Source organism: Zeugodacus cucurbitae, chromosome 3, assembly GCF_028554725.1.
Source record: "Zeugodacus cucurbitae isolate PBARC_wt_2022May chromosome 3, idZeuCucr1.2, whole genome shotgun sequence".
Lineage (NCBI taxonomy): Eukaryota > Metazoa > Arthropoda > Insecta > Diptera > Tephritidae > Zeugodacus > Zeugodacus cucurbitae.
The window spans coordinates 8,415,813-8,435,241 of NC_071668.1; the positions used below are offsets into that span (position 1 = coordinate 8,415,813).

At 35.3% G+C, this 19,429-nt stretch overlaps 1 protein-coding gene across 1 annotated transcript; it reads left to right on the forward strand.

The window, feature by feature from the left end:
• Positions 1–157: 157 nt before the first annotated feature.
• On the forward strand, positions 158–1,936 carry LOC105215280 (4'-phosphopantetheine phosphatase). Its single transcript, XM_011189110.3, has 2 exons — positions 158–422; positions 492–1,936. Exon 2 carries the CDS (start codon positions 505–507, stop codon positions 1,594–1,596), a length of 1,092 nt encoding a protein of 363 aa, XP_011187412.1. The 5' UTR covers positions 158–422; positions 492–504; the 3' UTR covers positions 1,597–1,936.
• Positions 1,937–19,429: the final 17,493 nt, after the last annotated feature.

Genomic DNA, 19,429 nt, shown 5'->3' on the forward strand with positions numbered 1-19,429 from the left:
AATAAATAAATTAATATACCTCTTTATTGCTTCTAAAAAACTTAAACGTCTTTTTAATCCCACTGCAAATGACTTCCAATTGGGCTTACTTGGAATAATTGACATACATACTTCAAATTAGAATTTCTCCAATACGAAGTTATACCCATACGTATGGCAACACCGATCAGCTGGTAATCACTTGTTTTCGTTTTGTTATGTTTTATCGCAAAAATATACGACAGAGAACTATTTAAATATTGATAAAACCGTGGAAAGGTGATTACTCTTTAATTAGCGTCAAACGAGATTAACGTAAAAGTAAAAAACAGGCGAAAATTACATTAACAACCAGCAGCAACGCAATTTACTCAACATACACGAAAAGGACAATTTGGTAGCGGCGGCTGTGCAGAAAGTTGACTCTCTTCAGGAAGTTAAAGGTATTTTGTGCTTTACAATAACAGCAAAAACGAAATATTCATGTGAATAAACAAATTCTTTCTATTAAGCTACGTCAGAAGCATGGGCGAATCCAAGTGTTACACACTGCTAAGAGATCCTAACGCATATACACCAGATACAATCGACTTGAACAAGGATACAAAAGCAGCTGCATATTGGTTCCCTTGCTTTCGCGATTTAGTTGCGAAATTTGCCACACAAGCAGCGGAAAGTCAAAGCCAAACTGATGACACAGCCATACAACGGGCGGAAAACTTTCGCAAATCCTATTTGGAAAAACTGGATGAATACCAAAGAAATGCAGAAATAAATGCAGCTAATAATGTCGTGCTGGGTATACGTGAATTGCTAGAATTGAATGAGACTCAATTACGTTTATTTGGTTTTGACGATCCATGGAAACAACAAAAACAATTAGAAAACACAGCTGCCATTGCTACCTTAAAAAGTCGCCTATTGGAGTTAGATGCCATCGAAGATAATGCAGCACGTTGGACAGAGCTGGTGCGCGGTGTGCTGGCTGGTAATATGTTCGATTGGGGTGCACAAGCGGTAGCGACTATTTTGAATGAAGATTCAAATTTCGGCTTACATGCAGCACTGGAGCGTATACAAAAGCGTCCTTGGCTCATAGACAACCTGGACGCCTGGTTGCAACGGCTGCGTGGCAATGCGCATAAATGTGCGCTTATTTTCGTCGACAATAGTGGCGTAGATGTAATTTTAGGCATACTGCCATTCGTGCGTGCATTACTGCAACGTGGCACCAAAGTACTGCTATGTGCAAATACCGAACCTTCGCTGAATGATGTGACAAGTGGAGAGCTAACTGAATTGTTAGATCAATGCTGTATACACTGCAGTGTGCTCGCAAAAGCAAGACAAGAACAAAACCTACTAGTGTATGCGAACGGGCAGAGCGGTCCCTGTTTGGATATGCGTACATTGCCGAGTGAACTATGTGATGCAATACAAAAACATGAGACTGATTTGCTAGTAATCGAAGGTATGGGGCGTACGCTTCATACAAATCTCTATGCGAAATTCAAATGTGAGACACTAAAATTGGCTGTCATAAAGAATAAGTGGTTGGCGGAGCGTTTGGGCGGTGATACCTTTGCAGTTATGTGCAAATACGAAGATGCAAGCTAGTTAATACCACCTAAATTATAACTGCCGTTTAATGTGAGATTAGATTATCTATTTTGGATTACTTGTATTGGAGTGGAGATGGCGATGCGTTATTATCGAGAAATGCGCGCGTGTGTGTGTATGTGTGTTAAACAAAGAAGAATAGAAACGTTGATTAACGTCAAGTAGATATGCAAGTTAATACGTACTAATAAACTAAACTAAATACACGCATACGTCAAAGCGAAAAATGTGCAGATTTGGAGTGGAATTTGCGATGTGAAAATATTTAGTGTCAATGACCAACTGATTGATGATCTACTATAAAATATATACATATATTAATTGTTAAAGAAACACATTTTAATAATTTCTTTATAAAAGGCAAACGCGCGTTTTCGAATTTAGTCTATGTCAATTGTTGTGAACAGAATAAAATTTGTAATTTTACTAAAAAAAATACTAAATTATATGCAATCATCATTCATTATACAATGGAGTATGCAGTATATAATTTTCATTTATCAACGCTTTATCATATAATCTGCACTCGCACACTGAAATCTAACAAAATCTGCGTCTGTGTTTGTTTTAGTGTTAATTTAGTTAGCGCTGTTTACATATTTGTTGTGTTTTAACGCTTTAATGCTCCTGTGATGCTTAGTACTATTTGTATTTAATTTAATTCAAATAGTTTGAGTGCTTTAGTAGAGAGTTATTATCTCATTTTGTTGTGAAATGCTGCGCATTAGTCCCTTAAATTCTTTAATTAAGCCAAAAATTGGTGCTAGTTCATATCTACGCACATTTTATAAAGACAAAATAGTTAAAAGCTTAATCCATGCAACGAATTGCCACCTAAAACTTCTTAATCTCCAACATAAGCGCATACAAATCAAGTGGAAGGAGTGGAGCGCGCTACTGCGTGGCCACAAGACAAGCATTAGAGCGGGTTTAGATAGCACCCGACTTTGGAATTTCAAATTCCATAGTGGTTGGTCATGATTGTTCACCAATTTTAAAGTGTAATTAAAATTAACGCAAACGGATGCTACAGTCTAGCTGTGAGTCTGTCCAACTAAGGCAAAGGGTAGACAGATAGACGAATTTTGAAACTAACAAACTATTTAAGCACGTAGGAATATAAATGTATATTGTTGGTGGCATAATCCATTTCACAATGACTTTGTTCAACGATTGCATGTAAGTATGTATGAGCGGGTTGGTAGACGCTAAAAACTTTTGCCGACGCACACAAATTCCACTAAAAAACGATTCACTTCAGCGTCATCACTGCTGCAGTGCAAAGTTTGGCGTTAAAAAATCAGTTATTGTCGTCGGCGCTTTCATTGTGCTTGGTGACACACCAAGCAATGCTGCTGTTGCTCTTGTTGTTGCCGGCAAACTGATTCATGCAGAATCAACTCAAGCTGTAGTTTGACGTTGCGTTTGGCGCATGGCTGCAATTATGATTGTGGCGCATGAAACTTTTTGGCTGCGATTACACGATTTAGATTACTATATTTCATATATTATGTAATTTTGTGGCTGAACTTTTGGATATTGTAGACTTTTAGTTAAATAATAAAATACCAAAAAATTCTTAAATTAAATATTAACACATTCAACACTAAAACTAATTATCATGCAAAAGAGTTCAAGTTTTTAAAGTCAACTCTTCTTCTACTTCCACAAGTGCACTCACTGCATCTTTTCAGCTTTTCCTTGGTCACAGTCTAATGCTGATTAATTGCACTTTTTTCGCTTTTTACGCAGCAGCCGAAGCTCGAAAAGAGCAAAAGTTTTAGCCACCACTTAAGCCAGAATTAATTGATATTTATGTGGCTCATTTGAATTACTTAATACAGCGAGTGTGAGCTGCAGACTTGGCGCAAGAAAACATATAAAGTGAAAAGTTTTCGCATTAAAAACTGCAAATGAAAAGAAATGATTTGCTGATGTAGAAATAGAGTCAAAGAAGTGCTAGTAAGAAAAATATAACGATTACAATAGATTTACAATGAGCTTTGGGTTGCGTCCAGAGCAACTTTGGTTATGGAGAAGAGTTTTGAAAATCATTGAAATATTTTAATGGATCTATAGAACTGCCGAGTTTACTTCAAATATAAAAAAAAAATAATAAATATTGAATTAAAACTGTCAACTCAAAATAAAAAATGGTTCTCTATGTTGTTTTCATGTATCACAGGTTCCAAGCTAGACTTATGGAATTATAATTAGTATAAAATTGAATGCTTACCCCTGAGTGTATTTCTAACATGAAAGAATTTCTAAATTTCAATAATACCACCGCCTCAACCAATTTGTGGAAAACTCACAACCTTTCGTCATCATATGAGGGTCTTTTGATGCATAACTAAGAGTCAGAGTTTCTGACATACATATATCATAGGTTCCAGCGCCAAACTTTGTCCTGAGCTTGTTATAAGAACCTGGAATAATGAATGGAATCTTCTATTAGATTATTGTAGGTTAGATATTTTCAGAATTTCTAACCTGAAAGCAGGAAATTCAAATTTAAACAACTGATACATAATTTAATATTCATAAAAGTCTTAGAAAGCTTCAAGAATGTCTGTAATGTAAATTTTAAAATGTATATATCGATGGTGGGATTTTTAAACACGCTTCGTCGTTGGGACTTCGGCAACCATAATTAGGAAGCTCAATAACGACTTAATTATTTTATTTTTATCAGTAGGGAATACTTTTTAATGCTTTTGGGCGCTTCAATAAGAGGATATCAATCATCAATTACCAACATCAATCAACGTTTTATAGCCAATTATGATAAAATAAAAACGAATTAATAAAAGAAAACTGAATCAGAAGACAGAGCAGGAACTCTGACATCAGTCACCGTGGCTACTTAAACTCAACATTACTCAAGCTTGTGCCAACCATAAATATTGTCTCCTTCCGCAGCCAAAAAATAGAAGCAAAATAAAATAAGAAAATATAAATGAAAAAGCAAAATAATATAATAAAAGAGAAATCATACTTTCGAAAAGTCAACGACGTGCAATGATCTGCAAAAATAAGCGCTTGACGACTTTTGTGGGTAACGCTAAGAAAAAATGGCTTTTCTACCATAGAAAAAAGCAGAAGCAGCGGCCAAACAGTTTCGATGACTTTCAGTTTTGACAAATATTTTTTCTGCAGCATTTCGCTCTCTTAAATTTATTTTCATATCTCCGACTTAATCTAAAATTTTTTGTTATTACTTTCCTTGTATAGCACACACACATAAACTTCTTTTTCTGTCCAATTTATCATATAAACGCTCTTCTTACTTGACTTTCGTTAGTTATTTTTGAAAATAAGCAAAAAAGTGTGTGTGTGTGTGCGGCGTGCGCAATCTGGCGCTGAAATTGCTTTTCAATTGATGTTTTCATTCTGTGCAGAGTTTTCTATTTTCTCCTATTATGGTTTTCAGATTTTCAAATTCCTTTTTGCTTTATTTAATTTTTCATACACTTCCTCAGTTGGCCAATTACCTTAACGATTACGAGCGATTAAGCGAATTGCTGCCACACGCCACTGCAGTGGTTTCCTTCCTAGTCGTTTCCTTGGCGTTTGTTCGTTTGTGTGTGATTGCGTGCGATTGTGTGCTGTGCGACAGTAAATCAGCCAAAGCCAACGGAGCGTATGAGTGACTTATTTCCACACACACACACTTTTTACTCTCTTTCCCCCTCTCTCTCTCTCTATTTCACTCTAATCGCAGCGAATTGCTATTTGTAGTATTTACGGTTTTTATTTTCCAACAATTACTCAGCTAATAAATCTTGAACTTGTGTACTCTAACATGGACGCACACGTATTTCTGTATTTCTGTATTTATTTTATTTATTAAAAATAGTTTGAGGTATAAGTAAGGGCATAAATTGCATTATTTGTGCGGCAGTCTGTTTGATTCCAATTTGCAAATTTCAATTAAAATTGTGCGATAATAAAATTTTATGTTTACTATTTTTAATTTGAAAGGAAAATTAATTGTTTATTTTGGTCATGAAATATACGGTTGCCTTAAGGGGCTATACCAGTGTAACCCATGAAAAATTAGACTTTTTTTAAAGAAAGTACTCCATCAAATGTTTCGAAATTTTTTGCACATTATCAGATATGCTAAAATTTTTTTTTATAAAAATATTGAAAAATAAAGGGGGTAATATGGTGTCTTCGGAGGTGCAAAAAAAGGCTGCTGACATGATACCGGCAGAATAAGTAGCTGAAACAAAAGACTTCAAAAAGGTTGTTAAAGTTGAAGGTATTTTCTATACAATGACCTACGGTTTTTGAAAAATACCAAAAATTAAGAAAATGGCGTAGTTCTGAAAAAAATTTCGCTTTTTTAGGCAAAAAATGGTAGATTTTTTGAAGTCGATCGGTCTATTTCTCTATCTGTTTGAGTTATGATGTCAGCAATTTTGAGAAATGTTGTTTCGAGAAAAAAACGTTTAAAGTTTCGACTATAGGGTTTATAACTGCGAGCGGTAGCTCTTTAGAACGCTGTCATTCAAAAACTATTCAATATACGACATTGTCGATTTCACAGGATGTTTATTGAAAACTATCGAATAAGCAAAAAATAAAAAAAATTTGAAAATGTCACACTGGTATAATAGCTTAAGACATGTGTTTTTCAAGAAGAAATAAAACGCATATAGTTTAATATGTTGGACAATAATTAAGCTTTCTTACAAAAGGGAGGACTTGGGCAAGTGACTGCCGCGTCTGACTAAAATAAATTTCAGCACAGAGTCTCCATTTTCAACCTCTTTTTTCAACAATTGGGACCGTTTTTCATCAATACACGCCGTTCCTGAGTAAGTCCTTTCATTATGAAATTGCAAATCAAACTGTGAATAAAACAGGTGACAACTGCCCAAAGCCCAACTCCGAAAAAAGTATTGCCTCATTGAGAACGTCTACAAAAACCCCCTTTATTGTACATCTGATTTTGATAAATTATTCTGAAAAATTCATTAGTTGTATCTTAGATATATCATATATGTGATCTATACTACTATTATAAAGAGGAAAGATTTGTATGTATGTTTGTAACGAATAAGCTCAAAAACTACTGTGCCGATTTCAAAAAATTTTCACAATTGGACATCTACATTCACCCCGAGTAACATAGGCTTTATTTATTACTAGAATCTCAACTTTCTGGAAATAGTTCTCAGGTGAGGGTATCAAAAAAACTCCGTGATGGAGAATCTTAATCTGCAACTGAAAATCGCTTGCAAGTCATTATCTTCGTATCGCAATGGCGTGCCAGAGAGTCAAGTAACGAGTGCTCGCAGCTGCTTGCTGAACAAAATTTCAAAACCTGCCAAGTACGCACTTAGAGTGGAGTACGGAGCGTGTGCAACGGTTTGAAGAACAAAATATGAGAAATATAAATTTGAGCGTTCCCAACGCCTTCATATTCAGAGAGAAAGACAACGAACACCAAAGATCGTAATCAAGTTTTAGCTCATTGCAAATAATATAGTATATAATTTCATGTTCGAATTTTCCTCATTTTACTTTTTTAAAATGAATCCACGCAATAAACGATAAAGTACATACATATGTATGGGAGGGTGTGTAAAAGTTTATAGAAACTTATGACTTTTGAAATGTTTGTTTAAGCCCTTGCGAAGTCTGGGTGGTCCGCTAGTCTCTGATCAGAAGAAATTATATTTGAATAAATTTTGAAGTTAAAAGGTAGATTTACGATAGATAACAATAGATATGTAGATAAATAAAAATTATTCAACTTTGAATTTCTTCCAAAAATTTACATGAAAAAGCCCCCCAAAGTAAAGTTCAATAAAATAGTGTGTGTATTGACTTCGATGGGCTAGTATAACTTTCTGTTCTTCTATCGCAATTTGATTGCTATGAATTTGTATTGGTTGCTTGTTCGATTCGCTTTTATCTAAAAGTACTTCATTTGAAAGCCAATAACACACTGTAATCCGTGTAACTGTTAAATAGCCTGTCAGCAAACTCGGTACTACAAACTTCGCATGATTCAAATGCAATTTTCTAAACTGATTTGTAATCAAGTGTAAATTTATATACATAAGAACACATAAATATTTACAAACATGACCAAGAAAAAGTATTGCATGCTACGTTATTTAATATTTTCGCAAAATATATGTATAATTTACATAAAATTCGTTCGGTTGCATGATTTTAAGAATCAATAAGTGGACGAAAGTTTTTGTATGCACTCACTTAAATACAAGTATTTAATAATGCAAACAATATAATCTGCTTGTTTATTTCGTTGTTTGTCTAACAAATGACAGGTGAAAAATGTATAACAACTTCGGGGCAAAGGTAATTCATGCGAAATAACAAAATATTAAAGGATTATCAGATTTCTTACACTAAACAAATGACCGAGCTGTTCAAATTTAAGTGCATTAGAATTTTAATTAAAATAATACTTTTTAGATTTGAAAATAAGTGCGAGTGTTTATTGTCTGAGTACCACACACTCTACTGCAACAGATAATTGCGAACAGGTTTCGTGATGTTTCAGAATCAGTCTCGTTAAAGGGTGGTTTTGTGGTATAAATAATTTATTATAACAACATAAACTGAGAGTCGAGAGGACACTAGGTTTATTCAAACATAACATTTCTTAAAATCGTATTTAGAGGTATCAAGGCAACACTTTACTAATATAGGTTTATGAAATGGCAAGAGAGGGCTCTATAAGGGCTTATACTAGTGTGACATTTTCAAAAATCGATTTTTTTTAATTATCCTTAATCGGTATCTTATATTTTCAATAAATATCCTGTGAAATCGGCAAAGTCGTATCTTGAATCGTTTTTGAATAGCAGCGTTCTAAAGAGCGACCGATCGCAGGTACATATAAACCTCTATAGTTGAAACTTTAGACGCGTTTTTGTCGAAACGACATTTTTCAAAATTGGTGACATCATAACTCAAGCAGAAATTTAGAATTTTAATCGACTTCAAATTGAAACTTTGGGGAACTTTTTTAGGTACCTTCGTAGCATATAAATCCGTTATTATACTCTCGCAACCTGTTGCACAGAGTATTATAGTTTTGTTCACATAACGGTTGTTTGTGTCACCAAGAAATAAAAGAGTTAGATATGGGGTTATATATATATAAATGAGCAGGATGACGAGTGGAGTTGAAATCCGGATGTCTGTCCGTCCGTCTGTCCGTCCGTCCGCCCGTGCAAGCTGTAACTTGAGTAAAAATTGAGATATCTTAATGAAACTTGGAACACATGTTCCTTGGGACCGTGAGAGGGTTGGGCAAAATCGGTCCACTGCCACGCCCACAAAATGGCGAAAACCAAAAACACATATAGTGTCATAACTAAGCCATAAATGAAGATATAAAAGTAAAATTTGGAACAAAGGATCGCACAAGGAGGGGGCATATTTGGATGTAATTTTTTTGGGGAAGTGGGCGTGGTCCCGCCCCCAAATCGGTTATTTGTATATATCTCGCAAACCAATGAAGCTATATAAACCAAACTTTCTGCAGTCGTTTTTTTTAGCCACTTCTTAATACAGTCCAAAAATGAAAGAAATCGGATAATAACCACGCCCACCTCCCATACAAGGGTTAGTTTGAAAATTACTAAAAGTGGGTTAACTCACTAACGAAAAACGTCAGAAACACTAAATTTCACATAAGAAATGGCAGATGGAAGCTGCACTCAGATTTTTTTACAAAATGGAAAATGGGCGTGGCGTCGCCCACTTATGGGTCAAAAACCATATCTCAGGAAGTAATCGACCGATTTCAATTAAATTTGGTTTGTAATAGTTTCCTTACCTCCCAATAATATGTTGTGAAAATAGGCCAAATCGCTTCACAACCACGCCTACTTCCTATATACCAGAACTTTGAAGACAATCTGAATCGTTTACTTAACAATATATAAAGTAAGCACTAGTGAAGATATCGGTGCAAAATTTTGCACAAATACTGTATTTATAGTGTGGAAGCCCATTTCTAAAAATCGCCGAAATCGGACCATAGGTTTTCAAGGCCCCATATATCGAACATGAGGACCTCGGTGCTTCTAACCTAAATTATGGTTTCCAACTTTCAATGGACTTTATACAATATATATGACGAATATATGGGTCAAATTGAGTATTATATAATATAAATAAAGTTAAATAAATAAATTGCGAGAGTATAAAATGTTCGGTTACACCCGAACTTAGCCCTTCCTTACTTGTTTTTCAATATTTTTGTAAAAAAAAAATCTTAAAATATAGCTGAAAATATACCTTATTATGTCCACAAAACTTCGAAAAATTCGATCGAGTACTTTCTTTTAAAAAAAATACACGAAAATCGTCTAATTTTTCATGGGTTACACTAGTATAAACACCTTAAACGTCTTCGCAGTACCAGAAGATTTTACGGATATAATTTAGTTCCCTTAATGAAAATAGTTGCTGGACTACTAGGATTAACACAATTCACTTGTCTTATTTATTATTCGCGAGCAATTTATATTGTAATTCTTTAATGGGTTAGATATATTTAGATATAAGGTCACTGACTATATAATGCTTCCGTTCTTTTAGATCGGCACCTTATTGAATTTCGCGGATTAGTCCACTAAAGTCTAAGTCTACTATAGCGATATTTAGATCTAGAGTCATTTGAGCTACTCGTCTGAAAATTAAATTTTCTTCTCTCTTAGTCTACGGGTGGTTTTTGTTTCTATACTAGTGATTCCAATTCAATAAATTTTTTATAAAAATTCAAAAATTTATATAAGAGACTAGCAAATCGCTCCGGCTTCGGGTATGTCTTGCAAGCGATTTTCAGTTTCAGATAAAGATTCTCCATCACGGAGTCTTTTTGATACTCTCACTTGGGAACTATTTCCAAAAAGTTAAGATTCAAGCAATAAATATAGCCTATGTTACTCAGGGTGAACGTAGCTTTCCAATGGTGAAAGAATTTTTGAAATCGGCACAGTAGTTTTTAAGTTTATTCCTTACAAACATACATACAAATTTTGTTCTTTATAATAGTAAGTATAGATTTATTAAATCCCTCTAGAAGACGAATATATTATGTAAACGATAATCCTTTAAAAATTTTAGAAAATTTAGAGATTCAGAAAGATGAATGTTTTATAAATTTTACTTTCTACATGGACAACCGGAAGAATATAAAATACGATCCATAAAAAAATAAACCCCACAAAGTGTATTTAACAACAGTTATTTTGTAACAGATTACGTAATTTATTGCAATGTAGTTCATGTTTTGCCAGGCAGATCCCAAACCCCACAAAGTAGACAACAAGAATGTGGCAAAATTTTGCGGTAACAACCACAACTGACGCCGAGCTCACACGTCACATTATGGTTGGCAATGCCGGCATTATTGCCACATAAAATTCACGTTGAATAGCGGTACGCTTTAACACTTGCAAATAGTTGGGCAACAGACAGCAATGGACCGCGGTGAGCCAACAGTGAGGAGGTAAGCGAGATGGAGAAGAGAGGGCCGGCAGCAAGCCAAACTAGCAACCACAGTGTTAGCAAAGCTGCTGCGGCGCGCCAAGGAATTTCTAGCACCAAAGTGTACAACAATAGAATGGCACTGTGTGCTGAAGCTACGACAGTGGAGATAGCTGTGGTGGCGGCGGGGACACAGCTTAACGACAGTAACTGCAACAAATTGCTGGCAACACATACGACCCGTCACAACAACCAACATCTTGCCAGCTGGCTGTTTGAGCTGTACAGTGCACAAATACCGGGAGGAAGTGCCAGCGAGACGCTAACAGACAAATCAATTACGAAATGCAGGCAAAAACAACAAAAACAAAAAATAAAGAGAAATTAAGAAAAAATGCAAAGGAGTACGGATGAGGAGGTGTAGATCTTACGCAGAGAGAGAGAGAGAGAGTGAGAGCAAAGGAGTGTGGAGACATGTGCAACGTGGCGTATAAGCAACATGGAATGCTACTGCTTGTGCTTTTGGATGGCGCAAAAAGCCCGCCGCTCAAGGCAGACACAGGAAAAGGAAGAGGAAAATCAGCAAGCCATGTTGTACACGTGGCTTACGTGCATGCACCGTTATACTGGAATGTGTGTGTGAGGAGGAAATGTGCAACAGCAGTTGTTTTTGCAGCGCCAATGAAGGACAGGTGAGAAAAGCAGGCGTCGTCGTGCAGATCCACACAGCCAAGCAGGCGCAGAGCAGTTAGTCAGCTGGCTTGGCAGACCGACAAGGCAAGGCAGACGTTCAAATAAATTGCAATGCAGTCGCACAGCCAGGCAGACAGTCAGGTAAGCAGTCAGGCAGGCGCGCAGCCATCCACAGCCAGCGTTGATAGACACTCTGAGGTCGACACGCAGTCAACGGGCAAGCTGGTTGGCTGGCAGGCTGGCAGGCAGTTCTCGGTTATCCAATTCTATTATCGCGTGCATTAAAACGATTTTTCATGTGCGTGCCCGGCTTCTTTTTGCAACGCCTTAACATACCACTTTGCCAGGAGTTCCATTTTTATTTTTTGCTCATTCATTTTGCTGCCATTTTTTCTAGACAATCTCACTTCCATGCACCAACCGCATGCATCCGCTACGGTTTGGCATCAGCACCTTGCCTGCCGCATAATGGCAATGGCAATTTTTATTTAACTCTTATTAAAACAGGCGTGAAAGCGATAATGGTCCGCCGGGGTTGCTTGCTTGTGGAGCGAAGCTGGCATGCAATCGTGGCGCTATGTGCTTCTGCAGTCGCTGTGGCATGCAGCCGCGGTTGATACGCGTAATACAGTGTTGTTGCGCTTGTAGTTTGGAAATTGGCGAAATTAAATAAATGTCAAGATGTGTGTGTGTGTGTGTGTGTGTGTGTGTGTGTGTGTGTGTGCGTGTGTGCGCATGTGGTTAAAGGTGGATACAATGAAAAAGCGTTGTGCGCAAATTGCAAACTAAGTGATGAGTTGTATAAAATATTGCGAATTCATTGCAGGCAGAGATTTTATAGTTGGATTGCATTGCATGTGTTAAAAAATATCAAATGTATATAAGAAAAATTGATGTTCTGATTATAAAAAAATAATTTATAGAATAAAGAGAGTAGTGGATGTCGAAATAATTGATCAAATATACGACTATGGTAGACTTAGCAAATCAATTCAGCACTTAGCTGGCGAGAATACCTGCATTTTTGCAACATGTATATAACTGGATAGTGAAATTCTATCCCAAGAACCAAAATTTAAGACGATATTGATCTGAGAAAGGTTCAAAAGAAGTGTTCTTCGAGGGAATATATGCATGTTATTGTTCTGATGACGTTATTAATTTGTTGTAGCCGAGGAAGACGAATATCTATGTGTATAGCAACGACTTACTGGAGAAGAAGTTGAGGTTTTAAAGTTATTCTAAAAGAGAGATTGTTCTAAGAGTATACAGATCAGTGTTCTAAGGTCAATAAATAAAACAAAGATAGAAAAAGAATATTAATTGGACAATTTATGAACAACGTAACCTCAAAAAGTTATAAAAACAAGTAAGGAAGGTTGTGATCGAACATTTTATACTCTCGCAATTTATTTATTTAATTTTATTAAATAGTACACAATTTGACTCACATATTCGTCATATATATGGTATAAAGTCCGTTGAAAGTTGGAAACCCTAATTAGGTATATGGGATCGAAGTGAAGTTACGACCCGATTTCAACCATTTTTGGCAGGGAGACATATTATTAGAAGGAAAAAATTACCTACAAATTTCTTCAAAATATCTGAGAGACTTACCTATATTTTTGGTAAAAAATTATTAGAAGCACTGAGGTCCTCATGTTCGATACATGGTTTGGTTGATATATCTTTAGTGGTTTACAAAATATGTACATAAAACCTATTTGGGGGCGGTGCCACTACCACTTCCCCAAAAAAATTACATCCGGATATGCCCACGTTTGTACCAAATTTATTTTATAATACTTGTATAACTTTATTTATGACTTAGTTATGACACTTTATATGTTTTCGGTTTTCGCCATTTTGTGAGCGGGGCAGTGGACCATCTTCGAAAGCACCTCCTCCTCAAGTTACCAAGGAATATGTGTTCCAAGTTTCATTAAGATATCTTAATTTTTACTCAAGTTATCGCTTGCGCGGACAGACGGACGGACAGACATCCGGATTTCAAATCCACTCGTCATCCTGATCATTTATATATATATAACCCCAGATCTAACTCTTTTAGTTCTAGGTGACACAAACAACCGTTATGTGAACAAAACTATAATACTCCGTGCAACATGTTGCGAGAGTATAAAAAATGGTATTTTATTATATTATTATCGATTATGCACTTGTATGACTATTAAATAGTGATTTTTTTAGACATGTGATCTAATGTTTTAACAAAGAATTTATATTTATTAAAAAAGTAAGAGATTACAGTTATGTTTTAAAAATGATTTCGGGCAAGGGATCACCTCGGCTAGTTCGAATAAATTCCAGACCAGAGGCCCAATTGTCGACCATTTTTTATAGCATATTGGGCCGGCCTGTAAGTCTGTAAATTATAAAATGACAAACCAAACTGAGTATGAATCAAGTAACAGCTGTTAAAAAGATCGAATTGAAAAATTATTGCCTCACGTCAAAAAACAAACACCCGTTAGATAGTCAGACCAATCCGGGTTGAAACTAGGTGGTATAAATATTAGTGGACGACATGCCTAACTTTTTAAGTGGAGCAGATATTCCAACAATCCTGATAAAAAAAGCCTTAAACATGTATACTCAAGAAATCTAAAAATTAGTGAATCGAAAAAAATCGAAGTTAATATACAAAAATCTTTCTAAACTCATAATTAAAATATTAAAGATTTTTTTATTTTTTATTATTTCGATTTTTTTTATTTTTGTATTATACTATTAGGTCTACAACTTTTCTTCCACCGTTTTTTTTTGTAAATTTAAGGATTTTTTTGTATAAAAAAGGTTACAAATGTCGATGAGCCTCAGCCGTACTTTTCTTGGAATTAAAAAAGAAAAGCAAAATTCCCGCAAATGTCGAGAACTCGGCTCAAAAGTTGAGAATAAGTTTGGGATGCAAACAGTTCTCTACAAATGTTATGTTGGGTTAATGTTGACACAAATGTCCAAGATCGATATAAAACGCTTTAATCGATTTAATCGACCAGTGCTTGACCCTAAAGACATCTATTGGAAAACGGCGAAAGCGAAGTTGTAGACCTAATATAACTAACTTATAACTATAAATAATTACATTCAAAGTACTTTTCATAAATGTATGAACACCACTTAACAACTTAAGAATTACAGTTGAGCTTCCCTAACTCGAATCACCATAATCCACAAAAAAAATTCGAGTAAGAGAGGCTTCCGAGTTACGAACGTAAATTTGTATAAAATTTTACTTCTATTGCCAATTCAAGAGTTTGAGTTATGGAAGTTCAACTGTGTTATACACACAGTCAAATATATTCAATTCTGAGAAAATATGCGCAAGCAACAGTTTGCTTATCTCGGCATCCGCCAATTTTATCGGAAGATTAAGGTGGTGCTCACGTACAAGAGCACTTGAGACGACATTTGATGTCAAGAAGAGGATATATACATACATACATACATACAAACTGATATGCAAACATACTAACACATACACAAACACTTATATGCTCATATGTACATATATACAATCTTCAATATAAGAAATATATTTCGAGGAAATTATTTGCCCGCATATACCCAAATAACAACCATGGTTGCTGCAGCAAAATATGCAACTCACCGTCTGACTTTGACATTACTGCCCCCTAAAAAGTTGTTCACAATTCACTTCAATTCAAATTTCATCACCCGCCACCCAGCCAGTTAGTCGCATATCAATTCGATATTTATTATTCATGCGTGTGCCATAGACATCTCGCTATACTGTATGTTATGCCACGATGTGGGTGAATTTATGCCTTTTGCGTATTTTTATTGCAAAAAATTACGACAGACAATATTTTCATGAATATTCCTTACACATACTCGTAACACGACGCCAAATGAGTGTGTAGGCGTGACATTTGACTACAATGTCTGCGTGTTTGTGTGCTTGCTTGTGTGTGTGTCAGAGTGTCTACGTTATCGTTATGCGTTTATTTATGTGCTTATTTCCTTTGCGGCGCATTATCAGTTACAGGATGGTGCAATCAAATGTCTGTTTGGGTGTGTCGGGTTGTCGTATTAGTTTGCAGGTTCGTAGGAGTAAGTGTGCTGAAGACGTTGCTGATATTGTCGAGTTACGATATTTTCATATATTTTGTGTGTGAATATGCGAAAATAGAAAATTGTTTTTTCATACAAACCCATTAGGAAACTTTTGAAAAATTAGTATGAAATTTTTAAAAGTAAATGAAAAATATTTGATACATTTGATTGATGTTTTTGAGAATATTTGATTCAATATAATCGAGTTGCTCTGTGCGAAATACTTTACTTTTGACAGACAAGTTTTTTCTTTCGCAAAACTAAATATCCTTTACTTAGAATTCGATAGTCATTGGAATCACATAAATCCAGAATTTAAATAAAAATGTAAAAAAAAACATTTTATGCTCATAAACGTCAATGGAATAAAAAAAATTAACAGGGTTGCCACTTGTTTCAATTATTTTTCAACCAAAATAGGTGGTATGTAAAAGAAACACAACAATATGTATATCAAACTGAAGAGGTTTAAGAAATATTACAAAAGAAAATATTTTTTAAGCAGTGTTGCCACTTAATTACAATTTTCAATTTAATTTAGTTGATCAAATTAAAAAAAATATTTAAATGATTCTTTGTTTTGTGCTAGCAGGTTTACTTTACATATTATAAAAAAGCAATAGGGTTGCCACCTATTTCAAATTTTTAATTCCAAAAAGTTGCTCATACGAAGAAACACAACAATATGGGTATTATACTGAAGAGGTTTAAGAAAAATTAAAAAAACAACTTTCGAGCAGGATTGCCACTTGTTTAAATTTTTAATTGAATTAAATTTATAAAACAAAAACAAAAAAAAAATTTATGATTTTTCATACCATAATTTCCTATCAGGTTTACTTAACATATTATAAAGTCAAAAGTCTTTATTACATAGAGTATGCTGCATTTACATGTGATTTTGTCGGTTTCACAATCATGATGTCGGCATATACACTTCCATTTTCATATATTTATTCGCATATTGCTTTCCTTAGCAGCAGCCAGCTGAGGCCTGGGTCTCGCCTAAGCGGCCTTATATGTACTTCAGTTTGAGCATCAACTTATGTATGTTTGTATGTTGTATAAGCCGGAATTGCATTCACAAATTTCCTATAAAATCTTCTTATCGACGTATTGCAAGTGCATGCAAGACGCTTACGATTGCAAGCGGCAAAACGGAAGAGTTATACAAGTTCTAATCGAAAAGGATTTGCTGATATTATGCAATCTTTGTGTGAGTATGCGATTTCAGAGAGCACACATAGTCAAACATATATGGAATACCAATGGAGAGAGCGTCGGTTTATGGAAGTGCATAAAAGTTAAATAAAATTGGAAGCCAGAAAAATACAAAATTAATACTAGTACTGATAGCTTGAGTAAAGTATTGATTTAAAGCATATTTAAATATTTCGTGAATATTTTTGGAATTTTGAAAGACATTTTTTGCTTACATTTTATTATTAATTTTTAAAGTTTTTAAATTTTTAAAATTCCGTAACACCCATAGTCACACCCAAAAGTGGTCCACATTACAACAAAAAAAAAAATCTTTAGTATTAGTTTAACCTCAACAGCGTGAAATGCAACGAAGCGTGGTGTCCGTGGAGCACCACTTCATTGTCTCGCAGACAAAACTAAACAAATGTCAGCGTCAATTTGAACGTTCCTGCCAACTTTGTTGTTGCCACTGCAGTATTGGCTATTTAAAGTGCTGCTTGCACATTATGCTTCGAGGCACAATCGTGTGGCGCAGCCAACGCGCATAGCGGTTGTATTTACAGTTGCTCATTTCGCCAACCTTTCGCCGCAGTTGTTTAACTTTTTTATAAGCGAATGCACTTCAATGCAATTACCGTTGGTAGCGCGGAGGTGTGGCGTTAAATATTTGGAATGGTGTTGCTGTGGTTCTATGGGTTTTTACCGTAACGATCAGTTTTGTAATTTTTTTACACTTTTATGAACTTTTCATGTCTTTAAAGCTTAAGTGTGTTGAAAGTTTTGGAGGTAAGCTTAAAACTCAGTTTAACATGAAAGAAGTCCCATTACACGGTGAGATCTCTTTTAAAGAGTTTTTACCAAAAATTAAATTCAGTCTTTTTGAACCCTTCCCTTTGTTGAAAATGAAAAAAATCATCAGAAATGGCTTGATATCCGTCTTTATCTCTACCAAGACAACTTGATATGTTTACTTTCGGTAATCAACTGAAACGTTGAGTTCATCTCATAAAATATGATATACTAGAGGCCTCATTCTTCGTATGACCCGACAATGTTTTATTATTCTTTGCACTTCAACAGTTGTTTCAAGGTTATTCGATCGCACTCTGGTATAGTAGTTTTAGTGAGGTTAAACCGGTACTAAGTACTCTGGAACATGATTTATTGCTCGCATCTGCTCCAATTGCTGCAAAAAATGATCGAAAAATGGTCCTATCGTCTGGAGTCAGCCGCGGCGATCACTTGCCCCAAAAATTTTTTAAAACATAATGGCAAACACTTAAAGCCACATAAAACGCCATTCTTAAAACAGCGTCTCACCTAACTGATCAAGGTAGTTACTGGGTTAAAATTCAAAATCCAAACTACAAAAAGTGACAAAGGCGTTGACATTTTCAAACTGTAGCTTGTGAGCACAATCCTTTAAGAGGACGGAAATGACGAGCGCGGCCTTATCGAACGATATAAAATTGCTGAAACTCTTATCTGTTGCCCATTTTAAGCGCAGGAAGTGACACACTCGCCCTTGCAAAGAGGCAAATAAACTGCTAAGTGACCCAAAAAAAAGTTTACATTACCAGCAGCCACACACACTCGCCAACAAAGCAAAATCACAACTGCGAATGCCCGAAAAAAAGGGAAAAACTAAAAAATGAGTAATCTAAAAATCATGGCTTTGGGCCACTTCGATAAAAGCGGATGTAAATGCTGTGATGTCGCATAAAGGGCACACGATATAATAGAGATTACTTTAGCTTTTTTCAGCACACACGCGCTCACAAATATGCCAATCGATTTCAACTCAACTTTCAATAGTGGCGCAAAAAACAGCCGGACAGCAGTTGTCAAGTGTTGTGTAAGGCAAAGTAGCAACAGGATATGCGCACAACAACAACAAAAACACTGAAATGCAAAAAAAAGCAGCAAGAAACATGAAAAGTGTCCCCTTTGTACAATTACAGTACATCAAAATGCTATTATGAGCTTTTTACGGCTTAAAAGTGTGTATTTTCTTTGCAGTTTTTTTGCATTTTTTTACCATCGGCTGCTAAGAATTTCATCACGTGTTTGTGTTGAGCTACAACTTTTCGCAAAAAGTTGAAAAAGTGCTCTGCGCTCAACCTTGCCACTTTGCTATGCATAAATGTAAGCTCTCAACAGGAAATTAGAGATCTGTTATCTGAGAAAAGGCAATCTATTATATGTTTTTTGTTATTTTTATTATTACTTGACCTTCTCCGCAATGAACGGCTGCCTTGGGGTTGCTGACGTGAATGAAAAAAATGTCTTTTATTATTTACGTTTATTTCTTTATGATATGTGTTCAGCTTTTTATTTTGTTGTGACA

Bases quoted from the DNA above. Each gene is read 5' to 3' on its own strand.
- LOC105215280 (XM_011189110.3), top strand. From the start codon at position 505: ATGGGCGAATCCAAGTGTTACACACTGCTAAGAGATCCTAACGCATAT.